General features: G+C 37.6%; 1 protein-coding gene across 10 annotated transcripts in view; it reads left to right on the top strand.

The window, feature by feature from the left end:
• CD44 (CD44 molecule (Indian blood group)) overlaps window positions 1–24721 on the top strand; it is a 96841-nt gene that overhangs the window by 5348 nt on the left and 66772 nt on the right. For 4 of the 10 annotated variants that reach the window (XM_039365158.1, XM_039365154.1, XM_039365157.1 and 1 more), the window contains exon 1: window positions 12159–12589. In XM_039365158.1, coding sequence (XP_039221092.1) covers window positions 12520–12589 — 70 coding nt within the window. In that variant the 5' untranslated portion in view covers window positions 12159–12519. Of the gene's footprint in view, window positions 1–12154; window positions 12590–24721 lie in introns of those variants that run through there. The other 6 variants (XM_039365159.1, XM_039365156.1, XM_039365153.1 and 3 more) reach the window with 5 other exon arrangements.

The following is a 24721-nucleotide window of genomic DNA, read 5'->3' as shown; positions in this document are numbered from 1 at the left end:
AAAGAGTTGCCACATTATATTGGAAATACAATTCTGCCATATCAGCAAGCATTACCAGCTGAACACAGATGACTTAATGAGATTTACTACTTTGTTTGATTAATTTGGGGTATTTTAAATTACAGATTAGTTCCTTAAAACTGTGGTTTGCATCTCAGCACTCCTCATTCATGTTGAACTATAATGTCCATTACCGTATCTAAAGAGTGGTAAGATGGGCAAAGCTGCCTTATGGTATACTTTATTATACTACAATTATGGCCATCTTTAACAGTGAAGTCAATGAAATTTAATCTCGAATAAACATACCTATGATTGCCACACAGAACCAGTCTAAAAATATTTATTGGGTATTTTATATCACATATTTATAATTTGAAAATAAAAGGTGTGTTTTAGCATACACAACTGATTTCAAAATGTTTTTCTCCCTTCATGAATAACATTTCATATTAACCATATTTGGCTTAGGTATGAATACAGTATATGTAATTTTTTTTAAAAAAAATTAGAACTTTACATAGCCCAAGCATTTTTATTCATTTGGAACTGATGTCTTTAAACTTTATTCAATTAATACAATTGCAACTTTTCCTTGTCTTTGTTTGTATTTAATTAAAGCTCTGCTCATCTGTTCTCATCTGATGTGCAATAAGTTGACTATAATAGAATACATCAACTTCCAAACTCTTGGCAAGGTTATTTATTTCCTTCCCGGACTTATCATGTAATTACATGCACTTGAAAGACAGGATTGAGCTAGGAGGAGATTTGAAATGTGTGCATCAGATTGCTGCTTGTAAACTCCAAAGCAAGTTTAAGTTAAATCTTCAAAGGATATACATATATGCACATATACATTCCTTGTGGGTATGTGTGTATATACATACAAATACATACGAATACAAACACACACATACACACACACACACGCACACAATTTCAACATTTCAGCTGTAACATAGTCATTTCCTGAAGCTTTGCCATTTTTCATTGATTTTAGGGCACTTGATGCATCTTCCGCTAGGATATCTGGCATTTTCTCTTTTGTGTATGTTGTTAGTTTTGAGTGATCTTGATCTTAGTATAGTGTAGTGTAGTGTAGTATAGTGTAGTACAGTACAGTACAGTACAGTACAGTACAGTATAGTATAAGCAGCTACTGTTTAAGAAAGCTTTGACCTGCTCCCATTAGTTCCATGAACTTATTTGCAGGCTAGCTATTTAAATATGTGTGCATATGGTAAGAGGGGTTGATAATCAGGTACTAAGAATCAAGAAGGCCATAATTTCACCCACCATATTAAAATAATATGTTTTTCTATGTTCCTATTTATACAAGGTATTTCACTTGGAATCTTGCATCCAGTTTTGGTCACCACAATATAAAAAAGATGTTGAGACTCTAGAAAAAGGGACTAATTGCTTATTACAAGAGTCAATTATTTTCCCATGATTTTACAAATAAAATTTACATTAATGCTACCAAAACTCTTTGAGAATATGCTAAGTATCACCTGTTGCAAAGCACATCTTTCTGTGGTGTATTATGAATCTAGAATAGCAGAGTTAAAACTGCTTAAATCCTAAATGTGAAATTTAAGGATCCATCAAACATAGGAACAAGAGCTATAATAGATTTTATTTGGCAAAGCATATGATAATTTTAGTTTGATTGTTTTATAGATCTTAGAGAGATAATTTCACATATAAAGGGCTTAAATAAATAGGGACTTAAGAATAAGTTATCATTAGCAGTTTTTTGGTTTGTTCCTGGAAATATATAGGCAAACCAAAGAAGAAACTGCAGAAATAAGGTATGACTTATTTTTTATTAAAAAATTCTGACAGCTGAGGTTTGGGCAGCTGCGGTTCTAAATTATAATATTGCCACTCCTGATCTAGCTTAGCGAAGTCTAGTTTCTCAAGTGCATAATTATAAGAAGGAAGAAAGTTATCCCAGAATCCAGAACTATCCCAAGCTGTATAATCTATGATATTTTTTCTACTTATTTTTGGAAGCACTAACACCATGAACAGTGCTTTATTTTCTGTGTGTATATGAAATTCTGGTCTGGATAATTTGCTTGCTTCTTTTTCACAAATGGCAATATGACAGATTATGATTGGCCATGAACTTCATGTTTTTCATTTGGAAAAAATGAATACAAGAATGCCAATTATCTGTCAATGGAATGACTTTGACCTCAAAAATATAAAGCATTGGGTGCACCGCAATAATATTTTTGTATAAACTGTCTGGGAATTGTGGATGTAAAGTTCATCTTTTAGCTTGGAATTGCTACCTGGATATTCCATAAAGGATCCAAAGCTGTTCTCTTTCACTTTATATTCTGAAAAATATTTCTGCCAATAGAGATCACCTACTATTGAAATAGAGAAACTTGTAATCATGTTGAAATTATTCAGTTCTATAACACGATCTCTTAATTTTTAAAAATATAAAATAAATATTTGCTGAATAAGAATGCAATTAGTAAAATTGGCAAAGAGCCACTGTTCTGGCATTAATAAAAATACTGCCTCATTCCTTACAAATGTTGTACCTATTTAAGAAGCAGAACAGTTCAATAGAAAGGATGCCAATTTTTAACAAGTGACACCTGCTGCTAAGGTTTACAGTTTGTGGACTTACAGACAAGTATTTAGATCACTTAAAAATACTATAGCTTGAATTGGCTTACCGAAAGACCAGCTATGCATGACATAGAAAAATATTTCACTGTGGAAAATATGTGTTTATTTTCTATTCAAATTGACTCTGAGGCAGCTCTTCTGAAAGATTTTTATTTAGAGACCTAAAGGCAAGGATATTTTACGTGCTTTACGTGCTTTAGAGGTGCTTTGTGGAATCTTCAAGTAGCATTTCTAAGCTGAAAGATGAACTCTACCCCCACAATTTTCAGAAAGTTTATACAAAAATTGCAGTGCACCCAACCTTTTATATTTTTGAAGTCAAAGTCATTCCATTCCAGCCTAATTCAGCCCATTTTTGTACTCAATCTTTCTTTTGCTGGCTTCTTTCTCCCTCATACCCTCATCTATGGCTCATAGATGCTCTTGCATATTGTTAGATTGAAACGGATGTAAAATATAAGTAATTTCTTTGTTGTAGAAAGCAATGAACAAATCTTTCCGAAACTGGAAGGATTTTCTTAGGCCCCCAAAAGGTTTTAGGGCAAGTCAAGTTCACTATAGTAAAACTGTTCCTTGGTGATAAATGAAAGTGTTTTGCTTAGATCTTTGAAAGTGATCTGTGAAGATGTTATCACAGGGGAGAATAGGGAACACATATACCTTTATAGCAGTGTAAGTAAACAACAGTATCTTCAATTGCAACCCAGTCTCTTTTTACTGCTTTTTCACTTTCTACATTTAACTACTTTTACTTTTGGATTAGACCCTAACCCCACATTACTTCTTGATCTAACATTAAGTTTGATTTATTACAAACAGGTATTTGCTTTTTTTTTTCTCTGAACACCTGCTGCTGTCTCTGACTCAGTCTGACCTTCAGCCAGTCTTGCCTATACAATTCATTTTGACTTTAGACATCCCTGTTAAAATGTAGAACTAGGCTATAGGCCCTGGACATAAGCAGTATAGGGTTTTTTCCCATGTAAGTATGAAATCAACAAGCTGGTAATATTTTTGGACCTCTATGAATATTTATTTTAGATAATTTATCATGCATTAATTATATAACTATTTAAATCTAACAATATGCAAGAGAATGGATATCCCTCCATGCATAGGTTTGGGAAAAATTAAGTAAGGCCTTGGATATAAATAGCAGCCTTCATTCATCTACATCAGGGGTAGTCAACCTTGGTTCTTTTATGACTCGTGGACTTCAACTCCCAGAATTCCTGAGCCAGCATAGCTGCCTCAGGAATTCTGGGAGTTGAAGTCCACGAGTCATAAAAGAGCCAAGGTTGACTACCCCTGATCTACATGGTGACACAGTGATTCACTGAGTCATTGCCTCTATCATTCCAATACTATAAAATCCTTTCTGATTGTAAAAAAGGCCTAATATATCTTCTTCCCTCAAAAATGGAAAAGAAAAAGAAACTGCCAAAAGTGTCTTCAGCCAAGGGATGGATTTGAAAGAAAACAGACAATTCTCCTGTTCCTGAAAATTAGGTAACATTTGACACCAGTTACATCTACCACAAATTCTAAATTCATTCCATAAATTCCATTTTGGACCCATTTCAGGTAGTGATGCTATTTTTTAAAATTAGTTTTCCCAGAAACGAAAGTTACAATTGTTTTTTACATGGCTGGATATTTTGAAGTTAAAATATATTTTGTACTATTTTAATGAGGACTGAGAAAAAGGAAAGTATAGAAAGAAGGGAATTATTATGTAACTATAGATAGAGAGGTAAAAATATATTTATAGAGTTATTTTGTAAGATGACTGGCTATATAAATTTGATAAATAAATAAATAAATGTACTTTTAACTGCTGTGAAGAATATCAGAATCTACTTCTTTGTACCTTTTTTCTTTCTATTTTTCTATTACTTTTTTCACTCTTAGCTTTCTTCCTGTTTTCTGTTTTTCTTTCTTTTACTATATCGTAGTTGTATTAGTTTTTAATCTTCCTTTTTAAAGGTGTGTATATGTATATACGTATATGTATATTATTGTAGCACTTATATGATATAGTATATATAGCACCAAGATAATATATTTTCTCCAGCCTTCTCTGAAGCTACAGCCTTACAACCTTCTCAATGACCTTCCCCAAAAAATGGAATTTGGAGATCTGGATAAATATTTTCCAGAACTTTTCAGTTCAGGAATAACTGCTTAAAGAAGGAGTATGTACTACTTCTTCTTTATTGGCCTAAAAGGCCAAGGTCATGAGGCTGGAGTTCAGTAGTTCTATCACTCTTTATGCCTATCATTCATTTTTTAAACTTCAAATCAGGAACTCGGCACTCCAGAGTTCGTGCTATTTCTCTCCCACATAAAATAGTTATTTGGTTATTGTGGAAAAGAAGCATTCCTTCTTTCTCTATATTTCAGAGCTTCATAAGCAAATTGCTCCAGGGTGCTTAGTGACATTGGGAGGTGGAGCTGGAAACTGGAAAGGAAGTAGGAAATGGGGGGGAAAAAACCCTGCATCACCTTCTACAAGCATAGTTTGACTCAGAAGAAATGTGCACTGCACCTTGCATATTTTTAAACTAGCTACCTAATCATTTCATCTAAAAAGTTTCTTTCATTAAAAAGTTGCACATAGATATATATTTTCCCACATCACTTTGCTAGTTTATTTGGAATATATAAGGAAAAATACAAATTCATGTCTGATTTAAATTTCACGTTAGTTTGAAATCTGGCAAGGAAAGGAGTTTTAAAATTACATACAGTACAGTATGACAATGTTGGTTTATATTTTTAGTTGAAGTGAATGAGGAGCACAGGGTTTTTTATTGCAGTGACAGAGTCTTAAATGTGTTCACAGAGAGAGTTTCAACATATATTTGTATTTTGTTGTTATTCCAATAGTAATAGGAATAAAGTTCCTCTCTTTCCATTTCCCGCCCGAAAACAACTGTCAGTTAAAACTAAGAAAATAGAAGTTTTAAAGTAAGTCCTAGAAGTCAGCTATATCACAGTCCTTTAGTGATTCTTACTTCATCAATGAAAATGAAAGAAAAAAAAGTATAAGAAGAGGGTTTTTTTAATCAACATCTTGAATCAAAAAACAAAGTCTTTAAAGTCTCTTTTTAACTCTTATTATATCCCACATATGAGTCACTGGAATATGTTTTCAGTCAGCACTGCACATAACCAGTTATTACCTGAGTCAGTGGAAGCAAATGAATGCTTATTATTTTCCCTAAACATATAACACAATTCTTTTCCCCTTTTTCTTTCTGCACTGGGTCATACACTGAAAATCAAATGCCAGCCACGGTGGCTGTTTATATATAACCTGTAAATGGCCTAATGAAAACAAAAGGCTTCAATTCTCAATTCCATATTTTTTTTATTGTTAATATAAATGAGCTGTATGAAAGTCACTTGAATCAGTTGAGACTGGCTTTTTTCCAGCAGTGGGGGATGACAGTTGCAGTAGCTACACTACATTTCTTTTTTCTTTTTAATGAGTTTTATGAGTAGTAAAGAGTTAGGGCCTGACCACCATCTTACCTGTTTTGAAAACACTGAATTGATACTGCCTGGGATTTGAGCAGGTGAACAATGGTCATTTTAACTCCTCTACCCCTAAATGTCAAAAATAGAGAGGGTGTTTTTTAAGCAATGACCTTTAGATTTTTCAATCCTTGATGGGTGCCTACTAGAGGACAGTATTCCTTTGTTGTTTCTTATAGAATTTTCCTTTTCATTTATTCAGAATGTTCCAGTGTCTTGTAGCATTGTAGAGGGGAATTTTACAATATTGCACGTGAGACAAAAATGGGGAATTGTGGGGGAAAGCCACCTGATTTAGTTTTCCAATCTCTTCTTAATCATGAATGATAATGTAAAAACAAAGATGTTGTTACCTCTAACATTGTGGTGTTTGATAGGATGCCAAATAAATATACAAACTGTACAAAAACTTTGTGAAAAATCAGTCTCTTATCATTTTGAGTTGAATTTTGATTATTTTCCAATTATTGTAAAACATAGGAATGGGCAATATGTGACCCTTGTAAAGCTGAAGATTATCCACTCAATTTGCCATTTCATTTATATTCATCCACACAAAGCTTAGTTGCAAATGGAGTAAGTATAGCAAATTTTGCAACTGAGAAATTAGCTTTTTATTTAAAATTCTGTATATCAGCTTTCAATTCTATATTTTTCTGATGACTTATATTGAAGACAAAGACAAATGATATTTTTTCCATTTAAAACAGCCTGAAGGCCTGCATTTATTAAAATGTCTTATTAAGCCTTATCCCCTATGGTGTCCTCAAAGGAAAAATTTGGGGCACATGTCCAGCATCCTCACACTCACCAGAAATGTGTCATTTCTGAATGTGTAGAAACCATTCCACCCAAATTTAAAATTGCTTAAGACCACCAATATCTAAACTGGATATTGAAATGAAAGGATTAGGAATATCATTTCAGACTATGACCTGTTTTTTTTTTTAATTCTTAACCTACACTTGCCATTATTTTATCATTTTGTTTAATAGAAAAGCAATGAAAACAGCAATGTCACTCCAAGTAATGTATAAATAGAGCAAAGTTCAACATATATTAAATGGCAAATTCATTATTCACAGTCGCAAAAGAATGCCCTCCTATTGATAGGCATGGCAAACAACAGATCATGTAAAGTTGTATAGAATAAGCAGCCTCCAAATGTAATTATCTTGATCTGCAAATATTGACCTATATGAGTTTAACTAACATAGTATTGCACACCTGTACTTGGTCTTAGTAAAACTTTAATGGAAGAAACTTTCTTTACATGGTAAATGTACTAGTGAATAGACAAGCACACTCACAAAACACTTTGGACTTCAAATAGGCACCTAACAGGGTAAGCAACAGAACCTAAAGGTGATGATTACAACCCTAGTCTTTCTTCTCAAAAGAGAAGTATTAAAAAGAGGAAGTAATGTATTTATGATGTAGCAAATTTACTCATTGCTTAGTTACATAACATGTTATTTTCCTATCTACTCCAATAAAATCCATGGCCTCTGTGAAAATTTTCAGATTTTTATCTGCTTGTCTTAATCAGCAATTGAAACAATGCAGAATTGTTTATGTTGAACTCAGTGACCTTGTATAATTGTGATTGTCTCCTTTCACAGTTTATTATCCTTGTACTCTTTCCTCTCTTTGGTAATATTCAATATTGAATCATTGGTAATATTTGAATAATATTCAAATAATCCAAAAATCAAAAGTGTCTGGATGGCTATCAGTAAAAATAAAATGGTATAGAAATGACTAACATCTTTGGTGGGGAATATGTGTTAATATATGTTGAAATATTGAGATTCTGTGCACTAGGATCTCAACTTTAACAAAGCCTTAGGAACAATAAAGTACAAAAATGAGATGAATGCAGCAGAATTCACAGGGGTATAAAGATCCTTGTTTCTTTCCTGCTTAAGTCTGCATGGCCAATTATTTAAAAAAAACCTTATGTTTTCTTGTCAAGTGTTATGTACATAGATGGCGTCATTTATAAATTAAAATCCCCAAAGTCTCTTTTAAGTTGAAATCAACTACACATTCATATATGGAGCTTTTTTGGCAGCACTGTAGCAATAATTATTATATTTTAACACAGTAATTCTCAACCTTTCTAATGCCGTGACCCCATAATACAGTTCCCCATGTTGTGGTGACCCCCAAGTGGGTGTGGCCACCAATAAGAGGGAGTAGGACAGCTAGGAAAAAGGGGAAAAAAAGGCGGACAGCATGGTTTGATGACCCCCGTGAAATGATCATTCGACCCCAAATGGCGTCCCGACCCACAGGTTGAGAACCACTGTTTTAACATATTCCATTAAATAGGCTAGACTGGGAAGTCAAACAACTTCCTGGAAAATGATCACTTTTGTATTCAGTGCCAAGAAAACTGTATAGATATTTCTATGTAATTACCAGGAAATGAAGTCAATTTAAGGTCATCTTTATCATCACCCGTACAACTTTTATTGGAGGTATCCAGGATTGAATCAGGGTCATTGTACAGGTAAGTTTCATTGCTCTGTCACAGAGCTTTCTTCAAGTAATGCTGCATACAAATACAGTAACAGGTAGGAAGGTTTCCTCCTCCAATGTAATTGACAGGTGAAAATTTTGATTTATGCTGCAATTTAATCCAGGTTTTTTTAGTAATGCACTTGCTGCATTGGGAAGAATTTATGTTCAAATCAGTGTAATTCGTATGAATATCAGAACCTTAGACTTATCAATGCCATTCCTTAATTCTGCTTGTTTACATTCTGTAATATTTACAAATATGAAATGTCCCTCAGTGGATGACTGAAGAGAATGGTATAGTTTTTTCTGTTCTAAGCTGTGCCATAAACTTAATGATCAGAGCTGCAGCTCTTTTGAAATCTTTGTTATGTTGACAAATTATAATGGTAGAATGATCTTTGAAATAGTTTTCTCTGTATCATTAGGTGAACATGAACTTTGTACAAATGTAGACTGGAAGAGAAGGACATCTGAGGTTACTGCTGATTTTCCTTTTTGAACATAAACTACTAGAAGCCACTGTTCATCTCCTTACTGCTCTGCAGGACTCAGGCCATAACTTACATGTCCGAACAAAGCCGCTGGCAGGAGAAGAAAAGGGCATCCAGCATTCCAGCAAACTGTTTTCTCCTCAAACCAAGAAAATAGTTTCTGGAACTAACTAGATTGTAGATCTTATTATAGTGTTTGGCGCCACAAAAAAGATACTTTTGCATGATCTGCCATAAAAATGCTCAATGTTCTTGTAAAAAAAAAACCAGAAGTCTAAGTTAATATCCCAATTTAGTGTGTCTACCATCTATCTCCATAAAGGAAAGAAAAGATGGCATCAAGTAGCACAGTGTTTGTCCATGATAATTTATTAATATAGATGTAAATTCTTATCGTAATGTGGATTCTAGTGACCTGTGTCCAAAAGGTGCTTTTCAAAGGCAACTGGACTATCTTGGGGTTTTTTTTTTTTTCCTTGGAAACATTTTTGTTCTCATCTAAGCAGCTTCTTCCGTTCTGGCTGAATGGTGGGGAATGGAAGGATTTATACGCCTTAGCATTCTGAAGGTCAGTCGATATCTTTCTGAGAGTCCTTAAGGCCACTTGGGGTTTATCTGTACCCTCACTGTTACCTGAATCAGAATGCAAATGGGTGTGGAACCTTCTTGAAACTGCTGAAATTGTATTGAAGACAGGTGGTGTTGTATCCCTCCCACTCTGTTGAGAGAAGGCTGTTCAATTTTAATATAAATGGCCTCTTTCCAATTGAGGACCTCTAAAATCTGGTCAGAGGCCATCAATATTAAAATTGAACAGTCTTCTCTCAACAGAGTGGGAGGGATACAATGCCACCTATCTCCTGTCTATGATACAATCCTTTCAGCAGTCCCCAAAAGGTTCCACACCCATTTGCACTCCAATTCAGGTGACCCTGAGGGTTAGGGTTAGGGCCCCCTGTGGCCTTAAGGACTTTCAGAGTGTTAAAGACCAACATTGATAGTGCTAATGACCAGATGACTGCTAAGGAATGATTCCCCATCATTCAGCCAGAACTGAAAAAGTTTTTTGGATGAGAAGTGAAATGTTTTCAAAGAAAAAACAAACAAGGAAGTCCAATTGCCTTTTGAAAAGCATCTTTGGGACAACTGTGACCTGGATGATTGAGAATCTCCATAGACATGTAGTGTGCTTTTGTTATAGATGCTAACGGTGGAGTATCTTCTCCCCCTTTTTTAAGGTTACTTTTTCTTTGGAACTGCTTAAACATTACTTAAAATAGGGGGCAGCTTAAATATAGGTCTACTTCCCATAAATTAAAATCCTTGGTCACCTTCTTCTAATAAAGGGATATTTTTAGTTGTAAGTAAAGCTTACAGATAATGAAGTACTCTTGATGATGAATGTCTTCTACTCAGTAGTTTTTGAGAACTTATCATCAACAGCTTTCAGGCACCAGGTTAGGGAGCTTGTACACATCAGTGACAGAAAAGCCATTCAGTTTCCATCTTCTGGAATTGTTCTTCCTCTTCCACAGTAGTTTTCTTTTTCAAATTTCTTTTGTTATTTAAAATGTGGTTGAGGTCAGTTTTAACCTTTCATTGAGCTGTCCTTGTTCTTGAAATGTACCATAAATGCCGGCGTATAAGGCGACTTCTGCGAGCGCTGAAATTGGCGCCAAAGACGGGGGTCGTCTTATATGCCGAGTCGTCTTATACGCCGGAAATACTGGTAGTTTCCAGCGTATAAGACGACGTTCTAGGAATGCGGCCCAGCTATAAAGACGGGGTCGTCTTATACGCCGGGTCGCCTTGTACGCCGGCATTTACGGTACAAGAGCTTAGACTCAAGGCTTCACACACATTTGCACTACTCAGGTGACCCTGAGGACACAGGTAAACTCCCAATGGCTGCAAGGACTCTCTAAAAGAATCCAAATGACCAGCTGTCTACAAGGAGTATAAATCCTTCCATTCCCCACCATCCAGTCAGAGCTGAAGAAGCTTTTTGGATGAGAAGTGAAACATAGTTTAAACAAACAAACAAACAAGAAAGTCCAGTTGCCTGCTGAAAAAGCATCTTTGCGTTATAGCTCTTTAGAAATATGGACTATACCTAAATCAAACAAATAATATTTTCTTTCACATTGAGAACTAACTGGACCCTTGAGGAAGATGCAGAATGGGAAAGCCAGAAGATGACTCTGGATTGAAGAGGCTATTTAAACAAATATTTAAATACCTTATTTAGAAAAACACTGGACAAATACTATTTCAAGTTGCAGGTTCAGAAAGGATGAGGTTAGTGAATGAAATGTATAATTTAGGGATAGCAGATAACAATAGTAAAGAAGTTAAAAGGGGAGAAGATTGTGGAGAAGACAAGGAGAGGGGTCAAAGAGCAACACTTGTGGTTACAGAGAGAAGAAATACACCCCCGTTTGTCAGCTTCCTCCTTTCTTCCGTCTTAACGGTCTGTTTTGAAGAGTTTGGGGAAGGTAAATTCTGAGGGCAAAACACTGGCAAAAAACACAGGGCCAAGATTTCTTTTCTTTGCACTCTCGGTCTTAATGTTTAAAGCCCATAATGGCACACGCAGAAGTTTCTCATTTATTAATCCAGGATTACAGCAAAATATCTCTGAAAGAAACCACACCAAAAACCTCAAAGGTCCTCTCCTTGCCTTGATGAAAAGTGCAAGCACCACTTAGCGGATGTTGCAGAAAATAAAAAAACAAACAAACTGAATTTAATCGGTTTATAAGGTCTGGTGAGAGAGAAAAAGAGGACCGGGAGAACCCCAGAGGAAAAACATTTCGTTGTTTAAACTCTCTGCCTTTCCAGTGAATGCACACAAGAGCCGGGATTAGGAATCCTTGCTAAAACTCAACAGTTGCAGGCCAGCCGCTCGCGCTCCTTTCGGGAGGGCCGCGCGCCGCGCCGAAAACTCTTTCCACCCCGCCCCCAGCCACGAGGTGCTTTCCAGCCCGGCTGCCTCTGGGAGAGCGCGCAGCGTTGAGTCAAAGCCGTTTGGAGCCTGCATGAAATATTAGTGGCAATTGTGCTTACTCATAAGTAGTAGCCTTTTATCTCCTCCTCCTCCTCTTTTTTTTTTTAAAATGCTGTATCACTTGTATTCCAACAGGGGTGTGACTTCGGATTCTGTTCCCCTCCCTGTTTAGGTCACTCATTATTTCAGTAGCGTTTCGAATTGAAGTAGAAGACGCCGGCTTTCTGGAGAGATTTAACTGTAGGCTGCGAGAGGAAAGTCCGTCGTCTTTGGGTACAAGATCTGGAAGCGAGAGCAATGGCCAAATTCTGGTTGTGTGCAGCCGTTGGATTTTACATGTTGCAGCAGATTTGCGCAGCCCGAATGGGTAAGTGACGGGTGAATGGGGATCTATCAAGATCTGAGCTGGTTAAAGGAAAATGTTTTATTAGGATAAGAAGACTTCTCCCGCTTGCCAGCGCCTTGAGTCATTAACACTTTTTAATCCCAGTGGGGTTTTACTGTTTTTCTCTCTCCAAGGATGGTTTCTCCATGTGCGTTTTTTCCCCCCTTTGGAGAGCTGTGGCGGTTGTTGGGCGCGCGTGGAGAGACGCCCGAAAAGTTAGTCTTAAGGAGGGGAACACTGATCGGTAAAGTGAACGGTAGAGTTTGACACAAGTTTTTGCACATCTTGTGCACATTCGGCAGTGGCAAAGACACTTATGGATTCATTTCCCCCTCCCTTCATTCTGTAAAGCAGATGGAAGAGGGAGAGGAAGAGGGAGAAAGAGAATGAGAGCGAGCGCAAACCCTCCTGACTTGGACTTGGGTCTCTGTATGATGGGAAACCAATTGTTCACATAGGAGATGCAGAAAGCATAGTACCTCTTCCATAATGAAAAATGAACAGTGTTCGTTTGCTTTCGGACGGGACTGCTGCGAACTGGAAGCAGATTTTAAGCTCATTTGGCAGGAAAAGAGTAGTTTTTTTTCAACTTCATCCTCTCTACCCCTCCCCCTGCCCTTTCTAGTCTTTCCCTGAATACTAAAATGAAATGCATGTTTGGGAATGAAAATGGTTTGTGTGTTTTTTAAAATCACATGCCCCAAATGTCAAAATGCTCTTAAAGGTTTGATGTGATACAGAGCCATAAATAATTGCAGAGAAATAACTGTGCCTTTAACAGAGACTCATTGTTAATAGTAATTGCCCTGAGCTGTTTTGAAGGGAACCTATTATCCTTTCACCCTTATTTCTTCTCCCTTTACTCAGCACCCCATATCTGTTGCTGGGGGCTGACAAAACACTTTTAACAGCTGTGGTCTCAGTACCATCATATTTGTTTTACATAAAGAAATGAATTAGGGAATAGTTGCTGGAGGATTTGTAAATGGGTGTGTCAAACTGAACATTTCTCAATAAATTTTGGAATCACCAAGATAAAATATCCAAGAAAGTGTGCACAAGTATTTCTTTAATGATTGCTATGAGTTTAATTAAAATAAAATCGAGGCGTTGAGTATGTCCTTTTAAGGCAGTAGGAGGTGATCCTTATCTGTGTGAGATAAGTTTTACAACACATGTAACTTGCATGTGCACAAGTAAATAACATAATATTTCCAGTTTACTATCTGTTCTCAACTAATACCTTATTTTATGAACTGCCAAATCTTTAATCAATAAGGACAGCTTGCTATTAGTCTTGGTGCAACCTTGTAACAAAGATGGAAGGGCAGCCCCAGTCCCCTGTATACTCCATTCCTTGGTAAGGTTAAGTGAGAAAAAGAGATTTCATGTACATCTTAAGAAAACTTTATATAACATTTTAAGATGGTAGGCAGTGCAGTACATTACAGGCCAGTTTTGTGGGCGGAAATAGCTGTGCAACTATGGATTATTCCTTCCCTATGTTCTGAGATGGAAATAGGCAATAGAATTCCTTCATTGGGAAGTAAGACTGAATAAAGTATAGTATCATGCTTTGTGATGCACATGTTCATTGACTACTGAATAGTTTTGTAGGTTTCAAAGTCCTACAAAACTTTATATTCAGAACCCAAAGTAGTACCAGAAATTCATGTATAAGAAATTAAAGGCATGCCTCTCCCAAGCCACTTTCAGCCTAGTGGGAAGTAAGTAAAAGGATTTTCCAGAGGATAGATAACATATTTCTAGCATTTATATTGCTTCACTAATAGGCACATTAATGGTTTTTAAAATTTTAATTCCAATATTGTTTGTTATGGGCCAATAAAACTTCGCTATGAAATCCTTCTTACCCAGAAAGCTTTACTAAGCAGCCTTGGGCACATTACTTTCTTTAAATTTAATCTATGCTATAGGAGGCCATTGTAGAATCACCACCCCTATGTTTACATGAGTTATCCTAAAATGATTGGATTATGATGTGACAATCATAATTTAAAAAGCTATATAAATTTATATCATCAGATCAGAGTTTTAGAAATATGTGAAGATGCCAGTGATTGCAAAGTTCTTGCCTTGTCGTAGAGGATAATGATGTAGGTAATGTACAATTTTCAGAAAGTCTGTCTAGTAAAATATAGCTTATCCAGGTGGATCAGTTTTCCAATTCCCTATTCTCAGTATTTATTGGAATATAATGTGTTTCATTCATCTGATGAATTCAGGTCCATGTATGATGATGAATCTCCAACACTTACTCATTTAAGATCTTTTCTGATAAGCTGTTTAAGTTGACAGTTGTGTTGAAGTTGCCTCAACTACTGTGAATGTAGTCATCCTGATTGGGTATGGGTGTAACATGTTTCTTAACTTCTTTTTTTCATTTTCATTTTATTTCTGTATGAAGTTATGTCTTCCGTTTCCTTGAACGTTTGATATGTTTGAGCCAGAATTCAACAAAACTTAATTTCACATTTTCCTTTAGATTCTTAATGTGTAATTACTTGATCCAATTTGAACTATTAGTTTATAACTTAAGTTCTTTCACAGTTTGGGACAGGGTATCTAAGGGACTGCATGTATATAAAAAGACTACCAAGCTGTTATTCTGAGACATTTCTGTGGATTAACCCATTAGGTGATAGAGATAGATAGCAAAAGGCAAAAAAGACCTTGGTAGTTGTGCTCTTACAAAGCACCCTCTCCAAAGCAATTGCTCTCATGCATATCTCCTGTCATTTTATACCAGAAGATCTACTTTTATTCCTCATTCAGTGCGTGGTGAGTTTTTTGTTCTCTGTTTTTCTGCTTCTTTTATATGATTTTTGGACCAACTTTAACATATTATTTCTATTTTGATCTTATTTTTATGCCTTGTCCCATAGAAATTTGATCATAGCTTGGAGAACAAAAAACACTCATTACCCTCTAGTATCTTAGAAAGGAAAATACTGACCAGCAAAGAGGTCAGTCTCCCCAGTCAGCTAGACCTTCAGAAGCTTTACTCTAAAATTAAGAGATACTTAATTTTGCACATTTCTATGCAATTTCTGTAGTTGTATTTCTATGATTATACTGTAGTTGTATTTCTATGATTATACTGTAGTTGTATTTCTATGATTATACTGTAGTTGTATTTCTATGATAGGTAAAGTTGAAATCCCTTTTCAGATGAAATTAGAGGTCCTGACAGAGGTAAAAAAGGGTGAGAACATCCAGTCCAATTTGTGCTCAGTGAAGAATCTTCAGCATCTTCAACAGAGGTTTGAAGATAGTTTACTTAAAGGTCTCTAGCAAAGTAGAATTTGTCAATTTCCATGGTATTTTATTCAATTACATTTCACAAATTTAGGATTTTTTTTTGTAATGTTTAACCAGAGTTTACTTCCTGCAGTTTCTACCTAGTGTTTTGAGTTCTGTTTTAGGAACAATAGAACAGTTCTGTTGCATCTTTTGCAAGTCATGGTTTTAGTTATATAGAGAGAATTATTGGCCTTCTTCTGGCATTCATCTGGTTGCATTAAGGCTTGAAACAGATTTGACCTCCAATGTTTTAAAGCAGACTTTAAAACCTACAAGCAGATGTGAGCACACAACATTTCTTCAGACTTCAGGACTGAATGTAGGCAGTCTGCAGAGCTGCCTTCATGGCACCATTTTACAAGCCCTCACGTGTTCAGGCTATAATCCAGCAGGCTAAATTTACTGGCTTTTTCAAGTGTTTCCGTTAGGACTTGTTATCCAGCCCCCACACCTTCCTGGTTGCTTTTCTGTGATGTGCTTCAGTATGTTTAATATTCTTAAAACATGTTGCCTAGACTGAGCTTTTTATTTTTAAAAAATAAGTGCGAAAGTAACCTAAATGCAATATTTTTCATTTTATTTCAGCTGAATATTGCTTTGGTTTTGGCCTACTTTCTCAGAATCCTCAGAAATTTATTATAACTCAAGTCTAAAGAAAGTGTGAGACCATTATAGGAGTCTCTGTGGGTTCAGAAAAAGAAAGGAAGATGTGATAAATGTTTCTGAAGCAGAGTCAAGAAATATGAGAAAAGCATGGGTAGCAAATGAAGAAAGGAATACAGAGCCTCAGAGAGCAATGTAACATATGAGCTGGGTTATTCATGAATGGTCATAAACAAAAAAGTGTAATCCACAATAAATTTGAATAAGAAAAAATGGAAAAGATGGAATAACAAAATAAAATGTATCATCACTGCACTTTATCAGTAAAATAAACAGCATACAGAAGAATAGAAATCCAGCTCAGATACAGGTAGTCAACAAGTTACGAATGTAATAGAGCCTGCCCATTCATTCGTAACTCGAAAACTCGTTAAGTGAACATGAGGTATCTCAGGGTGGGGAAGGCCACAGAGCGCTTAATGATGGAACAGGCCCCCAAGGCCTCCTTGACCCACTAAGATACCTCATGCTTTCCCTTCCTGCCACATTGGACTCACCTTGAAAAGATCTGTCTCCTTTCTGCCACGGTTCCTGCTGCCGCCTGGATCTGAGGCCGGGGGACGCTTCCACGTGCCTCCGGAGGCTGGATCTGGGCATTGAAGGCCTTTTCTAGGCCACTGCTGCTTGGATCTGAGGCCGGGGGACACTTCTGTGTGCGTCCGGAAGCTGGATCCAGGCACCAGATACCTTTTCCAAGCAGCTGCTACCTGGATCTGAGGCCGAGATATGCTTCCTTGTGCTTCTAGAGGCTGGAGCTGCCATTGGAGGCCTTTTCCAGACCGCTCGGATCTTGAGACTAGGAATCCCTTCTCCATGCTTCTGGAGGCTGGATCTGGGTGCCAGAAGCCTTTCCCCTGGATCGGGCCTCCGGAGGGCCACGGAAGTGTCCTCAAGCTTCAGATCTGGGCGGCAGCATCCTGGAAAAGGCCTCTGACAGCCAGATCCAGCCTCTGAAGGCATGCGGAAGCATCTCCTGGCCTCAGATCCAGGCGGCAGCGACCTGGAAAAGACCTCCAGCGCCTGGATCCAGCCTCCAGAGGCACACAAAAGCGTCCCCTGGCTTCAGTTCCGGGTGGCAGTGGCCTGGAAAAAAGCCTCCGATGGCCGGATCCAGCTTCGGGAAGCACACAGAAGCATATTCTGGCCTCAGATGCCGACCCTCAGTTCTGTTCTCTGTTGTAGAGAACAGAGGCCCTAAAGTAGCATGAGATCATGCGAGATCAGTAGTGTGAGATCTTGCACCACTGATCTCATGTGATCTTGCATTACTTTAGGCCTTCATTCTCTGCGAATGCACCGAAAGCCTAAAGCAGCTAAGAAAGCGAAGGATCTCAATCTTCGCAGGGTGAGTATTGAAGATTTAGTGCCTAAGGCGGGGGTGGGGAGGGAGGGAATAACCAGAGTGAATGTTGCAGAGCCACTGTGGTCGCTCGTAAGGTGAACGATTGCTGTGGTGTGGCAACATTTGTAATTTTGGGATTTGCACTAGGGGTGCTTATTGCGTAACTTCTAACGTTCACTAAGGGAACACTTACAATTCGGGCATTATCTGTATAGCTTTCAAGTTAGCAGTTCCAGAGTTGGATAATAGCAGAAGAAAAATACTTGAGAGACATTTTAGAAATTTAAAATACTAGATTATGAGTCCAATATAGTGAATAAATGAAAGGGGTCAATATCCCCACTATCATAGAACAGAGATCCAATAAGTCATTCTGAGCTATTGCAAAGGATATTTCAAGGTCAGTGCCATTTGAATACTGATTTAAATGAAAATGAAAATCAAGATATTCCATTATTCCATTATTTTCAATCTATAAAATAGTTATAAACCTCAGACTCAAACATTTAATCAATTTATCTTTTGAATCCATTCTAACAAAATATAATATATACTTAAATTATAGTCTTTGGTTGTTTTTTCTCCCCATTTCTGAATATATTTCATAGATCACCATATCAAAATATGATAAAGTGAACAAATTTAAAGGTTTCAAATCTCTTATTAATATTTGTCTTTTTCTCTAATGAGTTTGTAGTTCAATAAAGAATGTAGCAAGAAAAGTAGTTGGTTTAAGTTGGAAAACAATATATGTCAGGCTAAGTCAGCTATATGAGATATTTTAAACAAAAAAGGAATAAAGTTTAGAGGAATGAATTATAATAAAATTCTGAAATATGTAAGGATATTGTTTTTACTAAGGCCAGTTTATTTCTAGTGAATTCATTTTTTTGACATTTTGATTATACACTACTATATCCAGAATCCAATAGAAGACAAACATTTTCAAAGTTATAGCTCATGCAAAGAATGTAATAGCAGGATTAAACATAGTTTTCACAGTTTATAAATACACATACATTTGAATGATTTTCCATTCTGAGATAGAATTTCTTAAGCATCATTCTGTAATATTTCTTGTCTCAGATTTTTCTCTCTTGGGGGAAGTGGGGCAAAGGTTGCTGTATTTCTTCTCATGGAACTTCTATGTGGTATTAACATTTTCAGTTATAAAGTTAGTCAAAATTCCTTTGAAAACCAAAGGTGCAGACATGAAATTAAAATAGCATGCAACTAGACATTTAGCATCCAAACAATAAGTACAAACTACATCTCTTCTTTAGATCATTTCATCTGTTTCAAAAGAGAGAAAGTATTGAGAAGCAGAGAAAAAATTTAAGCATTCATTCGAAACATGCTTAAAAGAATAGCTGGCCTATTTTTATACTTTTTCATGAGCCTGAAAAAATGAAGGTTGCATTAAGATTTGCACCAACCCCTGAGGGACCCTGCAAAGCAGGAACCAAGGGTGAGGCCTCTTGCTCCCAATCAACAATGACTGGAAATGGCTTTGAAAAAGCCATTCCCCAACCCCAGTTCCCAAAGCTGTGCTTTCCAACTCCAGTTCCCAAAGCTGTTCCAGGATACCATGATCTGTGGTATAGAAAGCCACTGAGATGTCATGTAGAGCAAGGATGGACCCCCCCATGTCCTTTCTACCAGAAATCATCAAAATCAATGCCATTTACATTTCATATCCAGACCTGACTCCTAACTGAAAAGGGTCCAAATAATCTATTTTTTTTTCAGGATCCTCTGGAGCTGCAGCACAATCGCCTTCTGAACAATCTTTCCCAGAAAGGGAAGATTGTAGATGGGATGTAAACTGTCTCTCAGAGTGGGATCTAGGAATGGTTTCTTAAGAAGGGGGGAAGACCCACCTGCACGTCATCTCTCAGGAAGCTTTTATAAGCCAGGAAGAACACAGATCTAAAACATGTGTGGCTGAGGTCACATTCCCTAGGATCCTGTCCATTTCCTTAGGACTAACAGGGTCAAACCATTCACAAATAACTGGCCAAACACCCACTTTAGGCATCTCTACAGGACCAATGTCTCTACCGACATCCAACTGGGAATGAATCTCAGTGATTTTGTCTGCCGGAAAGTCAGTCCTCCTTTCCCAGAAAGAACTTTGTCACCCTGAAGAGGGCCACTGAGCGATTATCAGCAGATACAATTTGTGCAGAGAAGTACAACATAAGCATTTAAGAAGTTCAACACAAGCATTTTAAAGCAACTAGAGAGTGTAGTAGTAAACTACCATAGGTTTAAACTTTAAAATGTCTGAAGCATTAACAAGCAGACCCACTTACATGAATGAAGTTTACTGCCTTAAAAGAGGGTATAGGGGCAGACAGTTAGGGCAAATTAAATAGAAACAATGAATCTTGAGCCAATTTAAAAAACCTCAAACATGGAGGTATCATCAGACTCCTAGTATTTTGCTGTTCCAGGTGAATGTCAGGAAAATACCCCTTTCCGGTCTTAAGTGTTCATTGGAAACATAATAATAGGGTTGTGAATGCTTCAAAAGAAGAGACTGCCTGAACTGGCAGTTGGACCTTTTGCTAACACTGATGATGGACAGTATTCTTCAGCCACTGTGTCTGAAGTCTAGCTGGAGTGTGTTGTCAGGTGACATGACACACAACTCTTTCTCCCAAAACTTCAATGTTCTTCCCTTCATCTTCCTTGTGTTGAGAGTTATCACTGAGAGGACTACCTGTAATATCCAGAGCAATATCTTAACATAGAAAGAAAAGCAAATGATGAGGAATTATGTCATTTGAAAGGCTTGTCTAATTCCCACTATCACCCTCAAAAATAATTGAAGTTTTTAAACTATTATTAAAATCAGCCTACAGGTAGTCTTCGATTTATAACTATTCATTTAGTGACTGTTTGAAATTACAATGGCATTGAAAAAAGTGACTTATGACCATTTTTCACACAACTATTGCAGCATCCCTATGATCACACGATCAAAATTCAGACGCTTGGCATGCGTTTATGTCAGTTGCACTATCCCGGGGTCATGTGATCACCTTTTTGACCTGACAAGCAAAGTCAATGGGGAAGCCAGATTCATCTAACAACCATGTTACTAACTTAATTATAGTGATTCCCTTAACAACTGTGGCAAGAAAGGTCATAAAACAGGGCAAAATTCACTTAATTGTCTTGCTTAGGAACAGAAATTTTGGGCTCAATAGTGGTCATAAGTGAAGGACTGTGTGTATTTAGTAATATTAGCCTATCTGAATTTAACTACTGGTGAAACAATTTTGGGTAGTCTGCTTTTTCAGGTAGGATCAAAACTGGCTTTTTTGCCTAAGCTCATAAAAGACACTCTCCATCAGTGCTACCTGTGCTACTACTTATGCCAATCTATTATATCAAACCAGGATATCTTCCTGTTCCAATATTAAGCAGAACTTTTGTCTTTTAGAGAATTCTTTATCCAGTTAATCACCAAGTAGCAGTACCTAACCAACTTAAGAATGACAAAGCATCTAGAACAGGAGTCCTCAACCCTCTGGGGCGTGGCCCGCTACCAGGCCTTGAGCAGTTCAGAACCGGGCTGCAGAAGTAGTGGGTGAGCATGAGCAGCGGTTGAGTGAGTGCCCGCTTGTGCCTGTTGCTCACGCAGAACCATTCCCCTCTCCCCATTGGTCCACAAAGCCGGAAAGGTTGGGGAACTCTGATCTAGAAACTCTAGAGCTTCATTATTATTGCCAACTAAATAGATACATTAATTCTTTTTCAGAAGTTGTGTTCAGCTCAAGGGAGTCTTTTTCCCTTTATTTATCTGGATCTGAATTGTTTATTTGAGCATAAGGTAGTAATAAACCAGAGATCAAAGAATGCTATCTTTACCATGGATCTCAGCGAGCATTTTTTTTTAATTTTACATTTTTTTCTTTTCCTAGGAACCATTATTGGGAGAGGTTTTAGCAGTATAGTGCTAAGTTCACAGTTTAAAAGGCAATTAGGAAAGTTCAAGGTACTATGGGTTGTTTAGTTATTGTCTCTTTGAAAGGTAATGTATTACAGCCTACAAAATTTCCATAACAGCTTGCATCTTCTGCTATAATAGAACTTCTGTGCAGAAATAGAAAATTTGTATTGTGTATTTCACAAGGCATACAGATAGTGTTTGACTTACAACCATTTGTTTAGTGACCTTTTGAAGATAAAGCGTTTGAAGTTAAGTCATTGCAGTATCTCTGGGGTCATATGAGCAAAAGTCATGCTCTTGGCAGCCCATCCACACTTACTGTAGGACTGAAGGGGTGCTTCAACTCCTCCAACACAGGGTTCCGGTTCTACAAGACAAATACTCTTTAGTGAAAGTATTGCAAAAAAACAGCGGTGTTTCAACTTCTCCAGCAAAATGCTTAGTGCATATGACTCCCCAGCCCAGTAGGACAACACAAATAAGAATGCAAACAAATGGGGAGGGCTGGAAGCAGTTTTGCCCAGTGGGAAAATGCTGGAGGCTGGCTCAGGGAGGGTTTGCCTGGTAAGCATCTTATAGGAGTTGAATCTGCCCTCAAGTGCTCTTCCATGAGGTAAAGGGCCATGAGGTAAAGAAATTGGGAGATGCCCTTGCTCGGTTTACTCTGGAAAAAAATCCAATAGGCAAGTGGGAAGAGAGATGATGAGGAATAGGGAGGGGCTGTAATGGCAAAATCAGATTCAATTTGCTCAGTTTCACTGGATTCTTTCATTGCAATTCCTAGGTAATGTAGTTGGGTTGGCCTTTTGGCATGCCAAAGCTCTGGGGCTGCTTACCAAGCCCCGCAATGCATGGTGATCAAAGGGCAGAGAAGATGAGGTAGGTGTTCTGTCCCAGCCTACGTGAGTCCTTGTTATGCTCACAAAGAGAAACCCCTCTTCCAAGAAACAGGCAGGAATCGCAGGAAAAAAACCAACCCCTTTTATTCTCACAGACCTGAGTCAATGTCCAAGGCAAACAAATACAGTGCCTTCGGCAACCAGCACCTCCCACACCTTCCCTTTTATAATTCAGCCAAGATGTGGCTTCCTAATGCCTTCTCATTTGCCTTTGGAGCCGCCCCATTGCATTCCTCAGTCATACTAGCTGTTCTTGCCTGCGCTTTCGTGCATCCTGGATTTGTCCCAACTGTTCTTTATCACTGTCCAATTCAGGCTGCCAGCACAGCTGTGTCTCAGCCGGAGCATGAGTAGAGGGGCCAGGCTCCTCGTCTGACTATAAGTCTTGGAATTCCTCAGAACCTTCCTCTGACTCTAATGTCACTCCAGGCCCCTCTCCTGATCTGATTCCTTAGACTCAGTTGCCGGATCCACTGGCTGGCGAGGAATCACAACAGGAGGGGACATAGGCAGATTGGAGAGCTGGAGGCAGTTCTTTACCTTATTGAGGCTTTGAGACTGGGAAAGACTAAGCCCAGAATGGCTTAGATTTGGGTGGGTACTTGCTGAATGACCCATGCTTCTCAGTTGACAATCACAACGAGAAGTGCTGAAATAGCTGCTGTCATTATGGTGTTAGAAGTACTGGTTCATCCAAGCCAGGAATAAATAAGCAAACATGGCGACTGCTTTGGGAAGAAGGTTACAGTTTATTGCAGAAAGATGGTTCTTCAGGAAAGTGCAGAGGAGAGAGGGGCTGAGCACATGGTGTAGGTTTTTATACCCCCTCTAGCCTTTTGTTTGGAATAGTTTCCTGTTCCTGTGGCATGAACCTTGAGGCTGTTTCTGAGTGTTTGTCTAGGCCTTGATATCTGTGATTTAATTCTATTATCATATCCTGCTTCCCAGGTGATGGGGCTGACTCCTAGAGTTTGGGTGGGGTGCAGATCTTCTCTTTTGTCTTCTTGATTGATCTGGCTCCAACTTTCTGATGGTTTTACATCTGCATTTTTATGGGGCTAACTCTTGCTTGGGACAAAGAAATTTGGGGCCAGGTTTGGTTTCTGCTTTTCAAAAAAATCCTTTTGGTGAAAAATATATTTCCCTTTTTAATATTTCCTTCTGGGGAGGCTAACTCCCCTCAATGGTCATGTGACATCTTGCTCTACAGCATTGACTTATGACAGCAGTCCTGGTCTCAGTTGTAGTTGTAAGTCAAGGTTATATCTATTTATTGGCTTACCATATGTGCACACTCTAGGAAAATGCTTACTAGGAGGCCAAAAGTGATTGTTGCTTCTACCATCTGGCATAATCATTGTAAATAGTAACCTATATGCAAGTTTAGTCTTTTTCTGATTCAGAAATGCTTTTTGTTATTCTTTTTGTTATGAATATGAATAGTCTTTTAAATTTCACTAACCAACATCTTGCTCTATAGAGAGTTAAAAAAAAACTTTACTGAGTGTAGGTCACCTTCTATAGTATTTCATTTGAAACTGTATGACCTTTCTTACAAGTTTCCACTATAAATTTCAAACAAACATCCTCTGGGCTGTAAAAACTTGGCAAACAGTTTGTGTTTTTTCAGTTGATTTGCACATAGAATCCCTGTTGCAAAAAACAGAATGCCAAATCTGACGGCTTGTCTTTCCTGATTGTCAAACCACAATCAAGCTTTTTTGTAGTGATGAGTTGCTTGTACCATCAGTAGCAGTTGGCTGTGAATTCCCTGCTTCTGCTTTTGATGACCCCACCCTCAGCATGAAAGGAATGTTTGGAAGTTAATTAAATGGAGTAGAACAAAAGGAATAAAAAGATCAGAGAAAAGAAAAAAAGGAACAAGCAAAGCAGTGTCTTAAAATATTTTCTTGATCACCTGGATA

The sequence above is a fragment of the Crotalus tigris genome, unplaced genomic scaffold (assembly GCF_016545835.1).
Source record: "Crotalus tigris isolate CLP2741 ecotype Arizona unplaced genomic scaffold, ASM1654583v1 scf7180000019968.627227, whole genome shotgun sequence".
NCBI lineage: Eukaryota > Metazoa > Chordata > Lepidosauria > Squamata > Viperidae > Crotalus > Crotalus tigris.
This window is presented reverse-complemented; position numbering and strand designations above follow the sequence as displayed.